Below are 20,018 nucleotides of genomic sequence, written 5' to 3'. Positions count from 1 at the left end.
CATCCATCCTGCTCTGGAATCCAGCCCAGATACACTTTAGAATTCTATCTGATCCCAATCTGGAATCCTGCCCTGATCTGGAATCCTGCCCTGTATTCCTTCTGGAATCCCACATAGATCCTGCTCTGTACCTGAGATCAAGCAGCTGCCCGCCCTCAGCACCGCCCGGCTGCCTTCAGCGCCCTCAGCGCCCGCCCGCCCTCAGCGCCTCGCCCGCCTCGAGCTCCCTCAGCGCCCGCCCGCCCTCAGCGCCTCGCCCGCCCTGAGCTCCCTCAGCGCCCGCCCGCCCTCAGCGCCTCGCCCGCCTTGAGCTCCCTCAGCGCCTCGCCCGCCTTGAGCTCCCTCAGAGCCCACCCGCCCTCAGCGTCTCGCCCGCCCTCAGCGCCCGCCCGCCCTGAGCTCCCTCAGCTCCCTCCCTCAGCGCCCGCCCGCCCTCAGCGCCCGCCCGCCCTCAGCGCCTCGCCCGCCCTGAGCGCCTTCAGCGCACTCCCTCAGCGCCCTCCCTCAGCGCCCGCCTTCAGCGCCCTCAGCTCCCGCCTGCCCTCAGCGCCGTCCCTCAGCGCCTCGCCCGCCCTCAGCGCCCGCCTGCCTGCCCGCCTTCAGCGCGCTCCCTCAGCGCTCGCCTTCAGCGCCTTCAGCGCGCTCCCTCAGCGCCCGCCCTCAGCGCCCGCCTGCCCTCAGCCCCGTCCCTCAGCGCCTCGCCCGCCCTGAGCTCCTTCAGCGCCCTCAGCGCCCGCCGGCCGGCCCGCCCTCAGCGCGCTCCCTCAGCGCCGCCCTCAGCGCCTCGCCCGCCCTGAGCTCCCTCAGCGCTCGCCCTCAGCGCCCGCCTGCCTGCCCGCCTTCAGCGCCCCGCCGAGAGGTGCCGGCGCTGGGAGCCGCCTGCCCGTCCTTTTGTCGGCGCCATGGAGAAGGAAAACCGGTTTAAATTGTTCATTCCACCGCGCCTGAGCACTGGGCAATGGTCTGTGGGCAGATCCCAGGTGAGCGCTCGGCCGCGGGGCCGCTGAGGACACTTCCCCCCCAGCCTCGAGCTGTGCTGCTCTGGAAGCTGGGGACGGGGCGAGGGGAGCCGCAGGGACTCCTTCCCGGGGACGCGGGGACAGAGCTCTGCCCGGGGAGTGCCCGGTAGAGCCCCGAGCTCACACACACGAGTGGGGCGCGACGGCTCCTGCTGCGCTCCTTTCTGTGCATGTGCCTAGGCTGGTGCCGGGGGAACGCTTTCTGATTGAATTTCAAAGACTTTTGCTGTTATTTGCTGTAAAAACTGAAGGGAATAATCTTCTCGGGCATCTGCTGTGTGTATTGTAACTGTACCTCAGCGATGATAAGTCCGCGTTTGGTGCGGATAATTCAGCACAGAGCGAGCAGTGGCCCCTTCAGATGCTCCCACTAGCGTTGGTGTCTTGCTCTCACCAGATCAAGTCTTCAGTGAAAATGTTCTGTCCCCGCACTGAGTTATGAGAATTTAGCAAGTTATTTTTTCATGTCGAAGCTGTTTACAGGACAAACTTCTGTGACTTAAATACCTTGTAAAAGGGTATTTTCGTGCTGAAATATAATCAGATATGGTTTAGAACTGCCCTTGGAAGTAAAGCAAAAAAGAAATATCAACTACTGGCCTTCAAAAAAGTAATTTGGCTTCTTGGGTCCTTTACCATGCACCAGCGCACAGACAGGCAGGAAGTGCTGAGTTCCCTGCATTGAAAGCTTCCCCTTTGGCCACAGTCAAAACTAATAATAGAGCAAACTGCTAAAAACCAACAGTTCCATAAACCACTGTGAAGTAAGAAGCAAGCAAGTTCCAAAGCCATCACCAAAACCTTGGGCTTTGAAATTGTAGGCAGCTGATTTATTAATGAAAAAAATTTAATTTCACATCATCTGTAGGGTTTTGGTTTTTTTTTTTTCTGGATTTTATAATCCTTCTTTACAAATGTACCCATAAGAAACTAATTTTTAAATTTGTGCAGGGTTTTAACAAGTGCTCAGATGATGATTTTAAATTGCCATTCGATGTGTCCAACCGTGGCGAAATCACTGATTTAGGTAAGACTAAAATATTAGCCGTGCACATCCTTTAAATTTTTTTATGTTGTAGAGTTTTAATTTTTTTGAGTAGTCTTACAGTTTCATATCTATAACAATGTTAAATACAGTTTAACTGTTACTTTTTTTTTAGAAATACATTGATGTAAATCTCTTCATATTTCAGATATATTTTCACAGCAAGTAAAGCTTTGCTCTGAAGTGCATGAAGAGGTCAGCTAAGTATCAACTCTGCATATCTTATTACTTGGGGTCTTTGAATTTGTTCCCAAATAGTGCCTCAAGCATTATTCAGTAGATATTTCAGGCTAAAGGAAGTAGTCAAAAGGGAATAATGTTTTCTGTCTCCTGCTTAAAGCTGAATCACTTAGATATTTGTGGTTTAGTGACCATGCCTGGAGACAAATCTTTAATAATTAAGGTGATTGTAATGTTGTTTGTTGTTATCACTGTTTTTTCTTTCTTTGGAGTGCCTGTGAAGTCTGTGAGTCTTAATTAGAGTAAGATTTAAGCACTTAAGTGTCCTTGTGGAACTGGCTCTGAATATTCTATTGAGGGGCAGCAGAGTTGAAGTCAGAATATTCTTTGGAAAACTGATTTATTATCTTATATAATTATCTTTGGTTCCTGATAATATATAAGCTTACATCACCATCTGTGGAAAAATATTACTCTTGTGATGTTTCTAAGGGATAAATATATTATCTACAACAGTATTAATTAGATAGTATTTGAGATTAAATTGTGGAACCCGTTTTAATAGAATACAGAAACAAGGATTGACTCGTTCTCAAAACTCTACAAAGAGGCTGAGAAGATCAAGGAGTGGAAAGTGGCTATGGAATCAGAACTAAACCAGAAAGAAAGGGAACACCAGGAAGATAGAAAGATTATTGAAGCACAGAATAAAGCCATTAAAGATCTGCAGGCCAGTGTTTTATAGTATACATTGAATAGATGAAGTTAAGTGCTTCCTGATTTAATATGACAGTATTATTAATACAATTAAATATTAAAGAGTGTTGCAGTTTGGTTTGTGCCTTGAGAAAATGATTATTTTGAGAAGGTATGTGCACCTGTCCTGTCTGAGTGTGTGTTTGAAGAGTTTACCTGTAAAGTGTCTCAGTTGCTGGTAAATTATTGTTCATTAATTATTCTGTCTTTCATGCAAAGGATGACTCAGCATGTAATACCAGTTAAATGGACTTCTGTCTACTGATACCCAAAATTACTTTTTCATGTGGGATTTGAGAAGTCAAAGTGTATTTCTAATATATGTTTCCATAACAGTGTCTTTTTGCATTTGTTCCCTATGAAATTAGTTAAAAAATGATAAACTCTATTTGCAACTGGAAGATGCGTTATGTGAACGTGAAGATCTCTTGAAAGAGTAAGTACTGCAACCAAATGGATGGGTTTGTGCAATTTTCATGTGGGCAGTTTCATGTAGCAGTTAAATTTTGAAGGTCATTCACATTGTTACTCCTTGGGTACTTAGTATAAAATATTTATATATTATATATATATTTAAGTATATATTTATATTCAGTATAAAACACTGTGCACTCCTCTGAAAACATGGTATTTTTTCCTCCTTTAGAGCCACTGCTTCGAGGCATCTGTGTAATCTGCTCAAGGAAACCTGCACTCACTTCACAGAGAAGACCAGCAAATGTAAATGCTTTTTTATTTTTGATTTATGAGTGTAAATGTACTTCTAGCTTGCTCTAAATTCACGAACAGAAATAAGTTCTCATGCTGTTCCAGATACGTTCTTCAGCTGAGATTGGCTGGATGTGACTCTTGGAATGAGAAGGGAATTTTAAGTGGCTCACAAAACTAGAAGTGAAGCCACAGGTCTAACACACGTAAGGTTTGGAATGCTAAATCCAGAGGACTGAATATATTAAGAGATATGAAGTAGCACTTCATGCCTGTTTTTCGGCAGCAGAATCCACCCTAAATTCCCAGCACACTTTAACAAATTTCCAGAGCTGGCATTTCCTGTTTGCAGCAGTTACACACTTGTGAGGAAAAAAGATCTTAAACCTAAGGTATAATGAGTAACTAGAATTCTTGTTGCATAACTGAACAAGTCAATAAAGTTTAAATTCTTGAGGTTTTTAAAACATGTTCTTGATTGGGAATTTTACTTTATATGCAGTGTAGAATTGTTATTATAATCATTAAAATTTTACAAACTTGATCCTAGATATTTAAGAAGTGTCTATTTCTTTTTAGCCTTAATTCTAGAAACACTTGTATATAGATGTACTGTTCGTTTTTAATAGCTGTGTTTTCTTACTGTTCTCTTCCATAATTGTTTTCTTAGGGAAAAATAGTATCAATTACAAAAGTGAAAGGAAAGAAGGAAAATAAGGGCATGGAGTGTTGTTGCAATTTTATGACAGTTCTGTGGATATAGGTATCTGTTGATAGGAAGAAATGCAGTGCTAAACCCTACATTACAGTTTGTCAAATACTAACAGTTTTGACAATTATTATTCAAGAACATTAATGCTATAAAAATTAATATGGTTACATAAATTGATCCAAAATTACACTTTTTACAGAAAAAATTATATTGGGGAGGAAATTTAAAAGCTGAGATTGCTTTATATTTCAATGAAATACACATTTTTCCCTAGATTCTATAACTTTTGGCACCATATTTCATAATGACTTACTTAATAAGAAATGAGCTGATGACTCCTTTGACTTGGACAGCTGGCATACTTTTTCAAAAGAAAAAATTTCAAAAAATTCTTGCTTTGATAGATGAACAGGAAAGAGAAGAAACAAGACAATTGTATGAGGAACTTCATGGCAACATAGAAGTAAGTGACATGAGCTTGCTAGAAGGAATGTGAGTTGTGTGGGCATACTGAGCTGAGTTACATGTTTATGTTGAGGTAATTTTATATCCATATCATGTCATGTGTGATGCAGGAAGTCAGGTTTTCAGTCCCTTTTCAATAATTATTTTTGTTTTATATAAAGCACATTCAATGGAGAGGGTGCAGGAGTGTGTGGGATGTGGATCCATGTGGTCTGTGTGATACGTGCTTGGTGCTGGGTGACTGCCAGAACTCCTGTCTTTTTTTGGACTCTGTTTCACTTGCCTGGTGATTTCTCAGAATGGCTAAGGTTGGCAGCAGCCCCTGGGGAACTTCCAGTGCCCAATATTGAGCTTCAAATATTAAATTTTGTTTTTAGAGAATGACACTGGCATTTGAAGAACTTTGTGTGCAAACAGAGGAGGACAGATTGGAAATGAGTTTCAAACGTGAGAATTCTGTTTATTGTGTTTATGCTGCTGGCTCAACAGTTTTGCACTTCATGGCATTTTTAGCACATAGAACATGCAGTGTCAGGGCAGACTGATGTGAATGATGAGCAGGTCACACTGGGACACTGGGACCCTCTTTTGTTCATGCTGTCTCTATCCACTGCCTGGCCCCTTCTATTGTTGTTCCTCTGGGCCAAATTTCCAACTTTATTTTTCAAATAGTCTCTCAAACTCCAAGTTTTGTCTGTGAGGTACAGTCTAGAGATCAATATTTATTTCATGTAGTTAGTTTACTTAAATGATAATGCATTACTGTACAGCTACATAAACTTCAGCTAAATGCCTCTCCCTCAGGCTACTATGTTCCTGTTTCATTTTCACATGCTCTTTGCTGTTTCTTATAACAAACATGGAGTAATGGACTAATTCTGTGGAAAGCTGGCAAAAAAAAGATATTTTGATTATAAAATCAAACATTGCCTCAACAGTTACTCTTGGGAAACAACATGTATAGCTGTACAATTGCAAGCAATCTTAAACTGGAAGTTGTATTGAACTTGGAGTATATTTCAGCTAGAATGTTAACTTTGGATATTACTGTATTTCAAAAGTAAAAGAAGAAGCAGAAAAAGTGGACAAGTTTGAAAAAGAATACAAACTGGAAGTCAGTCAGAAGGAAAAGCAGGTTTGCTCAGTTTTAACATCTAATATGTGATACAATTTTATTTATGACTAAAGGGGCAATTCAAGAGCCAAGAAGTGTTTTTGGGTATTAGTAGAAAAGTAGAAAATTCTGGGTGTTAGTAGAAAATAACAAGCTGTATTTAAGTTAGATTCTGCTAAGTTTAGTGATGTTTCAGACCTTTAGTCTACTGGAATTCATAGTTTGATTTTGAACTGGAGAACTTTTTCGTTTAGAGTAATGTGACTTGATCAATATTTGGCTGAGATCAACAACCTTTTCTAACTTGAATGACAGCAGTATGTCTGCTTATCATAGCTGGGGTACAAATGGAAATGAGTCTCTGTCCCTTTTCCAGACTTCATTATGATATTTCTTGAATTTTTCTAGATTTCAGCTCTTACCATAGAGAGAGATGAACAAGATGGCATAATAAAAGACATCCAGGCTCAGCTGCAGACATCACAAAATAAGATAGCTGACTTAATAGAAGAAAAATGTAAGAGTTCTGTCTGCTGTGTTTGAATGTAGTTGTTTATAGAAGCATAGGAAAACAGGGTCATGATAGTTTTGTTCTGTTGGTGGTCAGCAGCAGAATTTTGGGGCCTTGAGGGCCTTATCTTTGTTTGAAACAGAAGCTGCTTATGTGGGATGAGAACTGGCAGGGTGGTTTTTAGGGTAAGTCAAGCAGTGAGAACTTTTGAAAATTGCAAGGGGAAAATACATTGCTTCAGGTTTGCAAATTTACAATCAGGCAGGTGCCACTGAGGACACTTACTTTTAAAACTTTGATTTTCAATATTTTTATGCCATCTATATTCAAAGTATTTATAGTATATGATGTCAGTACCATTGGTCTTTGTTAAATTCTATAAATGTATGTAATCTTCCAATTTTAGCAGCATTTTTTAGTAAATATCCTGTTTTTAAAAATGTAAGCATACATCTTTTTTGCTTAGCCCATAAAGAAGAAATGTTGAAGGAATCTGAGGTCAGTAAAGAACATTTGAGAGCAGAGCTGGAAGAGACTAAAATTTCATTGCAAAAGGCAGAGGTACACCTTGCTTATAATTTTACAGTATAAATAGACTAGATGAGTATTTGCATAAATAATTATGGATACTTTAGATATGAAACAGCTGTAGCTGTTTGTTGCAAAACATGTTTAGAAATTATATCATGTGTTGAAGGCTAATCATAAGAACTTAGAAACTGAATTCCAGACTACAATGAAAACATTAATTGAGGTCACCAGAGAAAAGGAAGCACAGGAGGAAGAATGTAAAAAACTGAAGGCTTTGCTTGCAGCTGTGACAGAGGAGTTTGAGGTTTCTACTGCCAATTTGAAAAGCTTGCTGCAAAAGGAACAAAATAGGTAAATTAAAGAGTTTCAGTTCAAAGATTCATCTTACAGGTTGCAGTCTATGACAAAATCAAGAACAATTAGAAATGAAGTTGAAATTTGGAAGGTTTTTGGTCTAAATGCAAAGAATTTAATGTAATTTTTTTTTGTTTGTGCTGGTTGATACTGGTTGATAAAAAGTAAATTTTGCCCCCTCCAACTTCCATAATTATGTCTTTAATATTTGTTTACTTTAAGTTGTAAAAGTGAAATTTGGTATGTGTTGCAGACTGATAAATCATGTGCCTGTTGAATGGTAAATGTTCTTAAAGTGCTTGTGGTAAGACTCTGTCCTGTTGTCCTTTGAGTTTCCAATGCAGTGCTTTGTACTATACATTTGGGGTTTTTAAATTATCATTTTCTTAGATCAGTGAATTATGAAGTTGAATTAAAGCTGCGTACCTTGGAGCTCCAGAATAAGTCTGCTGAACTGGGTAAGGCTTGTAGAAAGGCAGAACATGAGCTAGGAAGTAATAAAAATGTTTTCTGGAAATGGACTGTATCTAGTACTTGGAGAAATGATTTTACAGTACCTCTAGCTGTCAGGAATTCCTAAATTTCTTTTTACTCATCTGGCTGCCTTTTCTTTAGTGGTAATTGGTACTTGCAGCAGCCAAGGGGCAGTGCTGTGCAGAGCTCCAATGGTAAGACCATCCATGCATGAATTCTCATGGCAGCAGTTTTGGTTTCCAGCTAAGAGCAGTAGCACTGCAGGTGCCAGGAGTTACAGACAGGATTTCTGTGGCTTGTAGCAGGGATAAAACCCTCCCATTAAGGTTTTTGTAGACCCTCCCCATGCTGGATGTGGCAGAGTTGTCTTTAAATTCTGCTTTGATATCATGTGGTTTCTGGGGATGTGCTCCTTAGCCCCCAGAGTAAGAGATCTGCCTTCAGCACTGTTTTCCTGCTGTGCAGTCCATGGTGCTAGATCTCATCTGACAGATGAGAAATTGAATTGGTTGTCCCTGTCCACACTGGGAAGTGCTCAAAAGTGAACTGCTATTTGTCTAGAACAAGGCGAGATGAGACCTGTGAGAACTCCACACCAAACACCACCTTGGTGTTGGGTACTTGCAAAAAATACCAGCATTGTGAATGTGCACATAGAAAACATTTGGAAGTTGGTAATAACTGGTTTCCTTTTTCAGCATATCCATGTGATACTTTTCAGTTCAGATTTTTTTTTTTCCTGGAACAATGCAGATGCATCAATACTTGGAGAATACTCTGGTCTTACAGTCCGTGTTTTATTTGAAGCCATAATTGTGGAAAGCCTAATAGGTTCTGAATTTATTTTAAGATAAATAATTAGTTTCTCTTCAGATATAGATTTGCTAATGTCTTTCTTAATAATTTTTTCAAGTCTACATTTAGATTAAGTCATAAATTAGCTTTACAGTTTCTGAACTTAATCCATTAAGTTTTGAGAACTGGGTATTGCAAAACGGTAAATGTTTTATACTGCCTGCTAAATATGAAAAATTACTTATGTTCCATTAATTTTCCATTGCATGTGCTGTAGAAGAGATGACTAAAGTAAAATGTGAGAAAGAAGTGCAGCTTGAAGAGCTGTCAGAAACTCTGGTAAATGTTCATTTTATAAATCTCATGGCATTTGCTTTTCATATGAAATTCCTCTTGCTTTGCAAGTACCTTAAATGCCATAAATAAACACAGTCCAGTCTACCTTAGCATTTCTACTAAGCTTCCTCACACACAATTTCAGTGTTTTCTTTGAAGAACTTGTTTATTGCCACTGTTTTTCTTGTCTCCTGTCTTTTTGGTTTTTCTTGTCTCCTGTGTTTTTGGTTTTTCTTGTCTCCTGCGTTTTGCTTTTCCTTGTCAAGATTTTTGGTTATTTCCTGCTTCGTTCATGCCCATTCAAATGACTTTATATCCCTCTGGCTAGAAAGTTTTCCCCTTTTTTTCTTAACTTACAGAAGGTAATTAGCTCTGGCCTCTGAACTCTACTGTACTGTGACACAGGCCCAGTCTGTCACAGAAGTCTAAGCTATATGAAGTACACTCTTAATGGAGGTTTATTTTCATTTTGATTTTGTATTTACAAGTCTAACAAGAAACTGTATCAGCTAAAGGTAGTCTGAAATCAGGTGTGCATTTTATTTTACCACGTCTGCTTGTAATGCTCTCCAAATCAGAGAGGTCTGAAATAGGGCAATAACAAGTTTTTGTAAATAGTCAAGTTAAACATCATAACATGTATACAAGTGCATAAGAAATAACAGACAGAGCTGTGTCCCACCCTGAACTATTCTGCTCATAAGTGACAGCAGATCCTCTGTCCTCCTGTAGAGACTGCTGCCCCTTGCACTCCCTGCAGGGGCTGTACTGAGGATGAAGACAGCCCTGTTGACTGCCCTGCTGTTCTGTCCTATAGAACTGGAATTCTCTCATGTTTATTCAGTCTTTTTATTCAGATGAATGCAAAGGATTATGAAGTCTGAAGCGAATGTCTTTATTCAAAATTATGTCCAAGGAACCTAATTTAGTAGTTTTGCCAACTAGGTAATTAAACTCACAGCAGGGGACATGTACAGCACTTCATATTCCACCAGGAATATGTAAAGATACACTCTGGATAATCCATGGCTTGGATGTTGTTTGGTTCTTCTGAAAGCCTTGTGTTCATGTCTGAGAAGCACCATGAGTTGTAGTTTACACATGTATGCTCAAAACTCTTCCTTTTCCTTTTGCAGAAAAAAATGCATGATTTGAAAGTACAGCTGACTAGCAGAGCTGAAAAGGAACAAGATTATTTAAACCAGCTTTTGACTCTGAAAACAGATCTTGAGCAAGAGGCGTATGACCATTTTGAAAATATACTATTTAATTTTTTTGGTGTTATGTAGAAGTTACTTTGATACACAGAGAAATGAGCTGTGATTATTTTCTAATGGAAGTTTTGAACCACACAGTATGACATTAATGATATACTTACATTTGTAAATTACACTTTCTCTATTTATATTATTCTATGGAATATGTAGTTGTTCCACATCTCTTTGACTTTGTTAACAAGAAGAGAAAGTTTCTGAATTCATTGTTAATCCTGCTTTGAACTACATCTTCTTCACTAACCATTACACTTATATAGAAGTTGACTCTAGTTTTCTTTACTTCTTCTGTCACCTTTTTATATCACTGTGACTTTGCTGCAAAGCTTATATTTGTAGATAAAGGCCTGGACTTTTTTCAGCATGGAGTAACACTTAATAATGGATATATTTAACTTAAAAGGATATTTCAGAATGCATGTTCTTATTCCTCTTGGCCATTTGTTTTAAATTAGGTCAAAGAATGAACAATTAACAGGGTGTCTCAATAAGGTTTCACTAGAGAAAGAACAAATAGCACAAGAGAAAAATGATGTGGTTGCAGAACTCAAGAAACTGCAAGAAAAACAAGAGGCAAGTTGTAAACTTCCAGGTTTTTTTAAAGGACAGTGATCAGTTTTACAAATCAGATGATAGACTGCAACATGACATGGTTCTACAGAGTACCTAAACTATTTTTTGTGTTTGAATTGGAAAGAAAGTGTATTTACACTTGTGAATAAGGCAGGTCAGTGTGCTTTGGGTGTCTTTGAATTTTTTAAGAAGTCACTTTGAATTTTATTTCTTTGCTGACATGGGTCTTTATTTAGGATAGTAAGAAAAAAGAAGAAAATACAAAGCAGTTAGTTGTAAACCTAGAAGAGGCAAATGGCCAGCTAAGGCAAGTAAAAACAAATGTTAATGTCTGATATTGTTAAAGGAAATAGATTCTGATAGTTATTCTATTCATATGCTGCTTTCTGGCATTTTTTTGATTAATGTTTTTCTAGATGATACAGCTAAACAGAAACTATTCAGTATTGCTGTTGGCCAAGTAGAAATGTTCTCAGATTAGAAATACCTATTGCTACAGGAACAATGTTTGCCATCATTTTGTTTTACATAGAAAGAGCTGTCCTGTTTTGCATTAGACATCTTAGGTATGAAGGTAATGAAGATGGAAGTTCAAGGTTATGGATTAAATGTGACAAGGCAAAACTGGATAAATGTTACTCTGCATAAGTCTCTGTACCATATAGACAGGCAACCTCCCATGTTTCATAGCTGCATTACAATATTCCAAGTTAGAATATTTTCCTTAGGTTAGGTGGAACATCTTCTCCTACTTAAAAAACCTTATAGGCAATTCTCATATTGACTTACTTGGCATGTTGCTTCATTTTAAGAACATTTTCATTGAGCACCTTCTGAAGTTCCCATTAACATTACCAGCTCATTTTAGAAAATAAAATATGAGCTTATTAGCAGTACTGAAAAGAATTTAAAGGTAATAAGTAAATACTTACCAATGTTTGTTAATTTGGCCCTTAGAAATGAATTGGAGTCTTTGAAGGAGAAAATGGCAAAGACAGGTCAAGAGATCCAAAGTCAACTGGATGAAAAAGAAGAAAACGTACGTCATGTCATGAGAACATGTTACACAACCTGCAGGGCAGAATTTAAATGTAAAATGTTTGTTGGGATTTTTTCTGCAAAGCTCTTCTTGGGGGTCTGGTCTCTGCCAAAGGCTTTTTTCTTTCACTGCTGCCAATTGTGACATTGTGTGTCCACATGCTGGGCCCTGTTATTCTCAAAGCACAATCACTGGGATGTTTACTCTTTGATTGGAAGTTGAATATTATAGATTTGTTTGAGAACCTGCTTTTCTTTTTTTTTTTTCATCTACCCACTGGGTGATGGATGGGCTCTGGATTAGCTTTTTATATGTAATGTGAGTTTTAGCGTTTCAAAGCAACCTGGGGTTTTGAGCATTAAAATGGATTTCATAATTTCATTATAAAAGTCAAAGATTTACAATTGTAATTTCAGGTTAAGAGTACTGAAAATGAAATCTCAGGAAAAGCAGTGGAAGATTCTAGAAAATAATTGGGAAAATTCATTTTTTCATGGATTGTAGGGAACTTCATACAAGTGTATTTTTGAAATTGTGAAGATACTGGGTTTTTTACTTCTTTCTTAACTCTATAACCACTAAGGAACTGGTTCACTGCTATTAATTAGCATCTTGTAGTACTTTATGGCTAAAATTCCAATCATTCTAACTCATCAGCTTGTGTTTCAGTCCCATCAGAATAAACCAGACTGGTGCAAGTGCATGTTTGAGAATGTTGACAGAAATTGGTAACACAGTGAGTAATTTTTAGGATTTAATTAATGTTTGAAATATCTCTTTCAGGTGAATAATTTAAAGAAACAGATGGAAAATAAAACCAAATGCTTTGAAGAGTTGCAGCAAGAGGTATGTAGAGATTTTGAAAGTCACAAATACATAAGCACATGGTATTTTGGGATGACTTTTCAGCATTTTTTGTTTGCTATGATATCCTTAGATACACCTATGTAATTTAAAAAAATTCCTTTCTTATCTTACCTGAGCAAATTAAGGAGTCATCTTTGGAATCACTTGATGTGTTAGATTAGCCTTAATTTGAAAAAAGCAATTACAAAAATAGTGTCTTCAATAAACTTCTATTTTTTCATTTACTTCATAGTATTATTTATGTATTTGTAATAAGGACCTATTACAGTTACCACCAGTAGAAAAGAATTCTGCACTAGCACAAATTGTAGTAACTTTGCTGTAAAAATATATATATAACTTGTATTTTTTGTCATGACATCTCCACACTTTCTGTCAGCAGCATCTTACTTTTAATTCCCATTCTGCCCCTCATTTGTTATTCCCTGTGGTTGCTCTGGAGGAGCCTTTTTTAAGGTCATGAAGAAACAGTATTATCACAGTAATTATTGTATTATTATATTATATTATTATAATTAAACTTCTTTGTTTGGAGAATTGTTCTGGAACCTGAACTGCACAACAGAGAGTTACAGAATGAACTCTGTTCAATAACATGAACTTAATGAAAGCTGGAATTTTCTGACATTCTTGATACAGTTAAACCATTACATAATTCTGTTAACTTACTAAGGTACAGTTGTTTTGTTTTATTTCAACAGAATAAGGTGCTGAAAAAGAAAATTACTGCAGACAGCAAGAAAATCAGTGTTTATGAAGGGAAGGTAGGTTTAAATAACATCACATAGGAGATGGAGGTGAGTGTTTTTAAGTCCCAGTGTAACTAATGATAATACTTGTTAAATACATTCTGAACTGGTTTGTAGATCTGGGATACAGATTTTGCAGGAATGAACTCACAGATTTTAGAAGATGCCTCCATTTTTAATCTTGGGCACTGACTACTGGACATTTAAAAGAGATGGACTTCACATCACAATTAATGATGTTTCTAATCAGTTCCTTTCCTTATTTTCCTTTTATTGATAGTGGATTGAGCAGTAACCCCAATGTGACAGAAAAGCATTTAAAAGACATACATATATTACTCACTTCAGGCTGTTCTTTAAATGTGTTCTGCATTGTAACCTCTCTGATGGGAATATTGTGTCCAACTTTAGGTACTGCACTTGAAGAATAAAGTGGACTTTTTTGAGGATAATTCATACGAGGAACTTAAAAGGAAAAACTGTAATCAAAATGCTCAGCTGGGAGGAAAATGTACCATAAAACTTGTGAAAATCTTACATAGATTTACAGGAGGGGGAATAAAATCTCCATCTGTATGTGGTTTTTTTTGAAGGAATTCACAGCTTTTAGGGCAGTCCTTCCCATTGTGCTGTTGCCATTGTTTCTTTGAATATTTTCTAACGCACTTCAGGCTGATTCTTCAGTAAAAAAAGCTGAACTTTTAAATAGGAAGCACTTTAATCATATACCTGAGAAGTAACAGTGTGTTTCTGCTCAAAAATAAGAGGTTAAAAAAATCATTAACATATTAATTCCTAAGCAAATAACAGCAGCAATTCTACATTCTCAAAAGGTGAATAAATTGCAGTTAGAGATGGAAAATATGAACAATCAACATAAGGAAGCAGTTGACGTCTATCAAAAAGACATAGAAACAAGAAAAATGAATGAAAATAAACTTAATGAACAGGTGAGAGGTGTTAATTTTTACTGCAATTGAGTATTTTTTATTTAAAATGTTTTATGAAGTTTTATTGACCAGATTCCTTGCTGTTAGATTTCAGTCTTATCAACATAAATTGAAATTTTTGTGTATGCCTGTGAGCAAAGCTTTAGGTGCTTAAGTTGAAGTATGTGAATATATCTTCTAAAAGAAGAACCCAGTTAAAATTTATTTCTTTCCAGATACAGGTCAAGGAAATTCTACCTTTGGTATTAAGTCAGCATAGCTAAATTAGATTGTAACTTCTCCCATTTAGTATTTTTGTGCCCACGTATTTTTTGATGGTAATGCTGAGAAATGTTAGGGCAGAGTGCTTGAAACTTTGGTTCAAAGTGAACTTGCCTGCCATGGATGTGTCTTTAATCTTCCCATTTTAACAATCATCATAAAAGATCTCAGATTTGAAAAGGATCTTAAAAGCAAATGAAGTTTAAGTGGGACTACATTACACCCACAGGGGGAAGAAGAAATTAAACTAAGATTTTAAAAAAAATGTTGTTATGTTTATGAATGAAATGCAATTTACTACTAACAGGTAGAAAAGATGAGGCTGCTTTATGAGGAAGCAACAGTGATACAGAGAGAAACTGATATGAGATGTCAGCACAAGATCACTGAAATGGTGGCACTTATGGAGAAGCACAAGGTGAGATTTTACTGGTTGCTGTGATTTGTAATGTGTTAATAACCTTTCAAAACCACAAAAAGGCCTGAACCTGGGAAAAGGGAGCTGAACACATGCTTGACTTTTCATCACCTAAAATCGAATTCATTTGAAGATTTTGAAAACAAGCCCTATGGGCAGATAAATTCCATTGCTCTAAACTCCTAGAATTTAAATTATTTCTTAAATTCAGGCTTCCTTTGAAGCTATCTGAATGCAGTATTTTTCAGTTTTAGTTTAGTTTAGTTTAGGCCTCTTTCTCTGAGGTGATTAATACTGACTGTCAGTTTACCTTGACACCTTTTAGTTTACCTTTCTATTACTCTCCTTTGTAATATCTTTAGCAGATATTAACAAAAATAGCATGGCTGGCTCTTAGGTGCTGAACACATATTGCTGCATAGAAATAAAACACTCTCTGACAGTCCACAAAATAATACTGCATTGAGCATTTTCTGTTTTACAGTTTCTGCAGAAGCATCAGTGTTTGTTCCTGGTGCTTTCTGAATCTTCTGAAGAGCCTGGTTTAAAAAATTATGTTTTAAGACTGGACAGATCTATAATTGTAACTTTTCCGTGTTACAAGTCACATGTTTTGAGTTTGTTGTTGGTTTCTTGTTTTTTTTTTGACACAGAACGAGTATGATAAAATGGTTGAAGAAAAAGATGCAGAGTTGAGAGTATATAAAATGAAACAGCAAAAACAGTTATCATCAGAAAGAGCAATGGTAAGGAGTACTTTCTGGTGTTAAATAATTCAGTGAAGGGGCTGATGTCCTTGTGTAGTGTGATTTGATACTGGCTAAGCACCAGGCAGGCACAAAAAAAATTCACTCTTTTTTTTTTTTTTTTTTTTTTTTTGCTATGGTTAAGCAGAGGAGGGGAAAGAAAAATTGAAGGGCTCATGAGTTGAGATAAAGATTAGGAGAAAAACACTTTAAGGGTAAAACAGGTTCAAACTTAAATAGTATTTATCAAGAAAATTTATTATTAATAGATTTAAAAATGGGTAATGAGAATTAAAATAAACCTTTAGAACACCTTTTTTTCCCAATCCCTTACAGATCTTATTCTGAGCACTAAAAACTCCAAATGTTTCTAAAAATAACTTGGAGTAGCAGTGTGTTTGTGTCTACTCTTCCAGATAGTGTATCATGTTCTGACTTCACAGTTTGAATAGGAAACTTTTGTTTTAAATAGTTAGAGTCTGCCCTCTCACCCCTGTTCTCCCAAGTGTTTTAAGGTCTTACCTTGAACACTTATGATCAACTACCTCTTTTTCTTACAGTACTTCAGTCTTTTTTAAAGAAGCTAAAGCAAAGCTTCAAGTATAGGGTTGAAAAACAAAGAGAATAATCCTTTGTATCTAATGAGTATCCCTGTTAATTACTGCCTCACTTTGGACTGTTTCCATTTTTCCAGGCTGGGCATAGTTAACCCTACCCTTTATTTAATTTTTAGGAAAATGAGCTGTCATGTTTGAAGAGTGAGCTGTCGTCCCTTAAGGAACAACTGAAAGCAGAAATTGAAGAAAAGGTGGAGTTTTTCACTGGCTGGGCAGTGTGGGTGAGAGGTGTGGCCTGGGCTTGTGCTCTGGGGGAAGTTGTAAAAGGAATGAAACTGAATAGAGAAACAATGTCTGCTCATGTATTTGTGTGAACTTTGTAACAGTCTGTGATTAAAAACTGTTCTGTAACTACACCCAGAAGATTTTTAACAACTGAATTCAAGTGAGTATTTACCTCTTATCACATAACTCTTTTTTAGGAGAATCTTTTAAAACATCACTCTCGAAACATAATTCCTGAAAGTGAAAAGAAACACAAGGTAACTTTAAGTTTTTAATTGGTTTTAGAATTTGGTAGTATTTATATGTGTAGAATCAATTGAAGTGCCATGGTAATTTATTTGCATTCAGCAAAGGACACTCGAATGCTTTTCACTTAAAACTTTTTAAATTATAGAAAACACAGCCTTATGAGACTTCTAAACCTTGTTTAGATCTAGACAGGGAATTTTAAAATATAAAATTTTTCTTTCCCAGACGTATATTATAAAGACTCCTCCGACAGATAAACTGCAAAGGGGAGGAAGCACAAACCCACCTTCAGAGCAGAGCACCAGGAAAAAGCAGAAAGTGCTGATCCAGCTGGATGCTCAGTCAGACAGCTCTGAGCACACTGACCTGCTGGTAAGAGTCAGAGCAAACTGTGCTGTGTCTGAGAGGGAAGGTAAAGCCTTTGGGCTTCCACATCCAAAACAATATTTATGTGTATATTTTTACTTAATTGACTCTTTCTGGAATTGTGGTTACATGTACATAATTTTTATTGAACTGTTATGCCTCAGCTTATTTTTTCTTCATAGTTTAATATCCTTAGAGGGAAGGAAAAATACAGTGTGACTAAATAACTTTTTAATTTATTAGAGCATAGTCTCGGAAGAAGAAATGTTTAAAACACTGTACAAAGATTATCCACAAGCTTCACAATTGCACTCCACAGCACCAAAAAAGGTATGTCAGCCTTTGATAAGATCAGAGCACACAGGTTGTTTACAGAAACTGATGGATGGCTTTGTTTCCCTGCCAGACACCAGCTGCATCCAGTGTGAAATCTCCGGGCTCTGCCCTGAAACTCAAAACCATGAGGAGGATGCGCGAGGCGGGCTGGACTGCCCTTTCCAAGGTGGACAGGAGGAGGAAAATGAAGGAAGTTGCAAAGCTGTTTGCTTGAAATGCAGAAACACCCAGTGCCCTGGCCCTGCTCGCTGCTGGCACCACGGGGCTGTTGTTCTCTCAGTTTGTGTGTTGCATCTTTCTGTCGTGCTGTGTTTAATACTATTTTCGTTTCCTTTACACATATAAACTTTTTAGTTCCTTAACTACATCCCCCTGCATTTAAGGGCATTTTCCACCTTTCCTCCCTTGTGCTTCAAAATGTTGGGACACAAATTAGCCAATTTTAAATTTTGGAAAAGATATAACTAGATAGGAAGTTGTTTCAAAGCTGTTTCTGGCATTAGAAATACTGGTTTAAAGAACTTCTGTTCTTTTAAATTTACTGTTTTTCTTAATACATAACACTTAGTGAAAGATAAGTAGCTGTTGAGTGCATGCACTTTTACCTGAAGTCCTCTTGTTTTTTCCACTTGAATAGCTGTTAGACCTGTCTTTTTAAACTGTTTTGTTTTTGGTATGTTAGAACTGTTTTGAAATTTCTAAAATTGAAGTTTCAGTAGAATTACTTGAATTCAAAAATATTTCAGTTTCATAAAGAGTAAAATATGCACGTTATAAGATAATGAAAACAATGCTAAGATGCCATTAAATTGTTTGTCTGAAATGTAAGGTGTGGGACTAAAAGCTATTGCTTTAAATATATGAACACAGAATCAAATGATCAAACTGAATCACCAGCCAGCCTTCCACAGAAATGTAACAATAGGTTAGAACATCTATTTCTGTATTAATCCTTGATTAATCTTGGTTTCACAACAATGACAATCCCCACTTCAGAGCCTGGAGATAACAAGAAAACTACAAGTACTTCTTCCTATATAATGAAAAATCAAAAATCTCAGATTTGTCCGATGTGGGAAGCAAAACATTTGTTGCCTTCGTTTTGTGTAGTCTTAGGGATAGGCCAGTAGTTTGGGTTCCTTATCTTGGGGTGTTGAGTAGTGATGTAAATAAGATTATTTATTGTATGTAACTAACAAATACTGTGCAAAGATCTGGAAGAATAGATCCACATGGCTGGACTGTGGTGATCTCCGCGGTCTTTCCAGCCGCGCTCTGATTGGCCGCGCTCCGTGAGGCACCCGGCGCTCCCATTGGCTGGGCCTTTCCCGCCTTTTCCCTGTCCCTCTCTGATTGGCCAGCGCTTGTTGACGGAAGAAGAGCCGTGCGCTAATTGGCTGGAGGGAAAACCGGGGCGGGGAAAGGGGCGGGCTACGCTGAGGAGAGCGGCATCGTGATTGGCTGAAAGTCGGCAAGGGGGCGGGGCTGCCGAGGTGATAAAAGGGGCCGCGAGGCGCCCTGAGCCTCAGTCCGGACGTGGCGGCGCTTGGGTCTGGGGGCATCAGGGGACCGTTTAAGTCACTAATTCCTTCATTTAATTACTCCAGTTAACTTAATTAATGTCGGGGTGCTCGCGGGGACCGATTAAGGTGCCCAATTAAGGCCCTAATTGGCGCCGCGGCAGGCGATTCGAGGCTGTTTTGGGTTTTAAAAAGGGAAGCCGGGGTGGGGGTTTAAAGCTCTTTTAAACTGAATAATTAAGCTGTTCTCCAAACTTAATTAATTACTTGGTTAATTGGTTTCAAACGCGGCGTTCTACCTTTTTTTTTTTTTTTTTTTTGGAGGCTTTTGAAGTTTTGCTGGAGCAGCGATTTTAGGGCTAAAATCGCATTTTAAACCCATTTTTGCCTCAAATTTATCTGTGTTGTCTCCATAATTAAATTAAATTTTGCTCCAGTTTAATATTTCTTATCAGTATTTAATTGTTTGAACTTTAATAGATGGCTGTCATGCTTAAGGAACTAAACTCGATTTTTAACCTTTAAAAGTAATTTAAAGTCCCTTAATTTATTGATATTCAATTCAGCTATTTAATTAAATATTTATTCAGTTTTGGGGTGACGTTTTGGAGCTTTTTGAGACTTTTGGGGTCTTTCTGAGGCATTTTCTTGCCTTTTCTCATCTTTTGCCTTTAAATAATTTAAATACTGCCTTCATTGTGCCAAGTTTATGAATATCTAATTAATATTTAATAACATTTATTCAGAATTAGCAAATCTTATTTAAGTTTTTGGGGGGTTGGCCTTTTTTTAAGGTCAAAAATCCCCGGTTTTAACCATTAACTTAAA

The 20,018-nt window shown here is 37.7% G+C and overlaps 1 protein-coding gene and 1 long non-coding RNA gene across 2 annotated transcripts; one reads left to right on the top strand and one right to left on the bottom strand.

The window, feature by feature from the left end:
- Window positions 1-179: 179 nt before the first annotated feature.
- On the top strand, window positions 180-18,911 carry SYCP1 (synaptonemal complex protein 1). Its single transcript, XM_056510430.1, is given in 30 exon segments — window positions 180-980; window positions 1,971-2,046; window positions 2,213-2,259; window positions 2,810-2,974; window positions 3,369-3,436; window positions 3,647-3,720; window positions 4,825-4,883; window positions 5,263-5,332; window positions 5,947-6,020; window positions 6,408-6,516; window positions 6,977-7,071; window positions 7,208-7,392; window positions 7,786-7,853; window positions 8,942-9,003; window positions 10,137-10,240; window positions 10,730-10,847; window positions 11,084-11,154; window positions 11,805-11,886; window positions 12,303-12,328; window positions 12,330-12,358; window positions 12,668-12,732; window positions 13,455-13,517; window positions 14,336-14,452; window positions 15,021-15,131; window positions 15,785-15,877; window positions 16,611-16,685; window positions 16,917-16,976; window positions 17,194-17,340; window positions 17,578-17,664; window positions 17,741-18,911. Coding segments are annotated over 30 exon segments (2,622 nt in total). The 5' UTR covers window positions 180-902; the 3' UTR covers window positions 17,885-18,911.
- Window positions 9,517-16,955, bottom strand: LOC130262974 (uncharacterized). The gene is made up of 3 exons (XR_008842224.1): window positions 16,892-16,955; window positions 11,780-11,865; window positions 9,517-10,176 (listed from the first exon to the last, which is right to left on the bottom strand). It is a non-coding gene; the product is annotated as an uncharacterized LOC130262974 (long non-coding RNA).
- Window positions 18,912-20,018: the final 1,107 nt, after the last annotated feature.

The sequence above is a fragment of the Oenanthe melanoleuca genome, chromosome 25, assembly GCF_029582105.1.
Source record: "Oenanthe melanoleuca isolate GR-GAL-2019-014 chromosome 25, OMel1.0, whole genome shotgun sequence".
NCBI classification, from domain to species: domain Eukaryota; kingdom Metazoa; phylum Chordata; class Aves; order Passeriformes; family Muscicapidae; genus Oenanthe; species Oenanthe melanoleuca.
The sequence above is the reverse complement of the archived record's forward strand: the minus strand, read 5'-3'. Positions and strand labels throughout refer to the sequence as shown.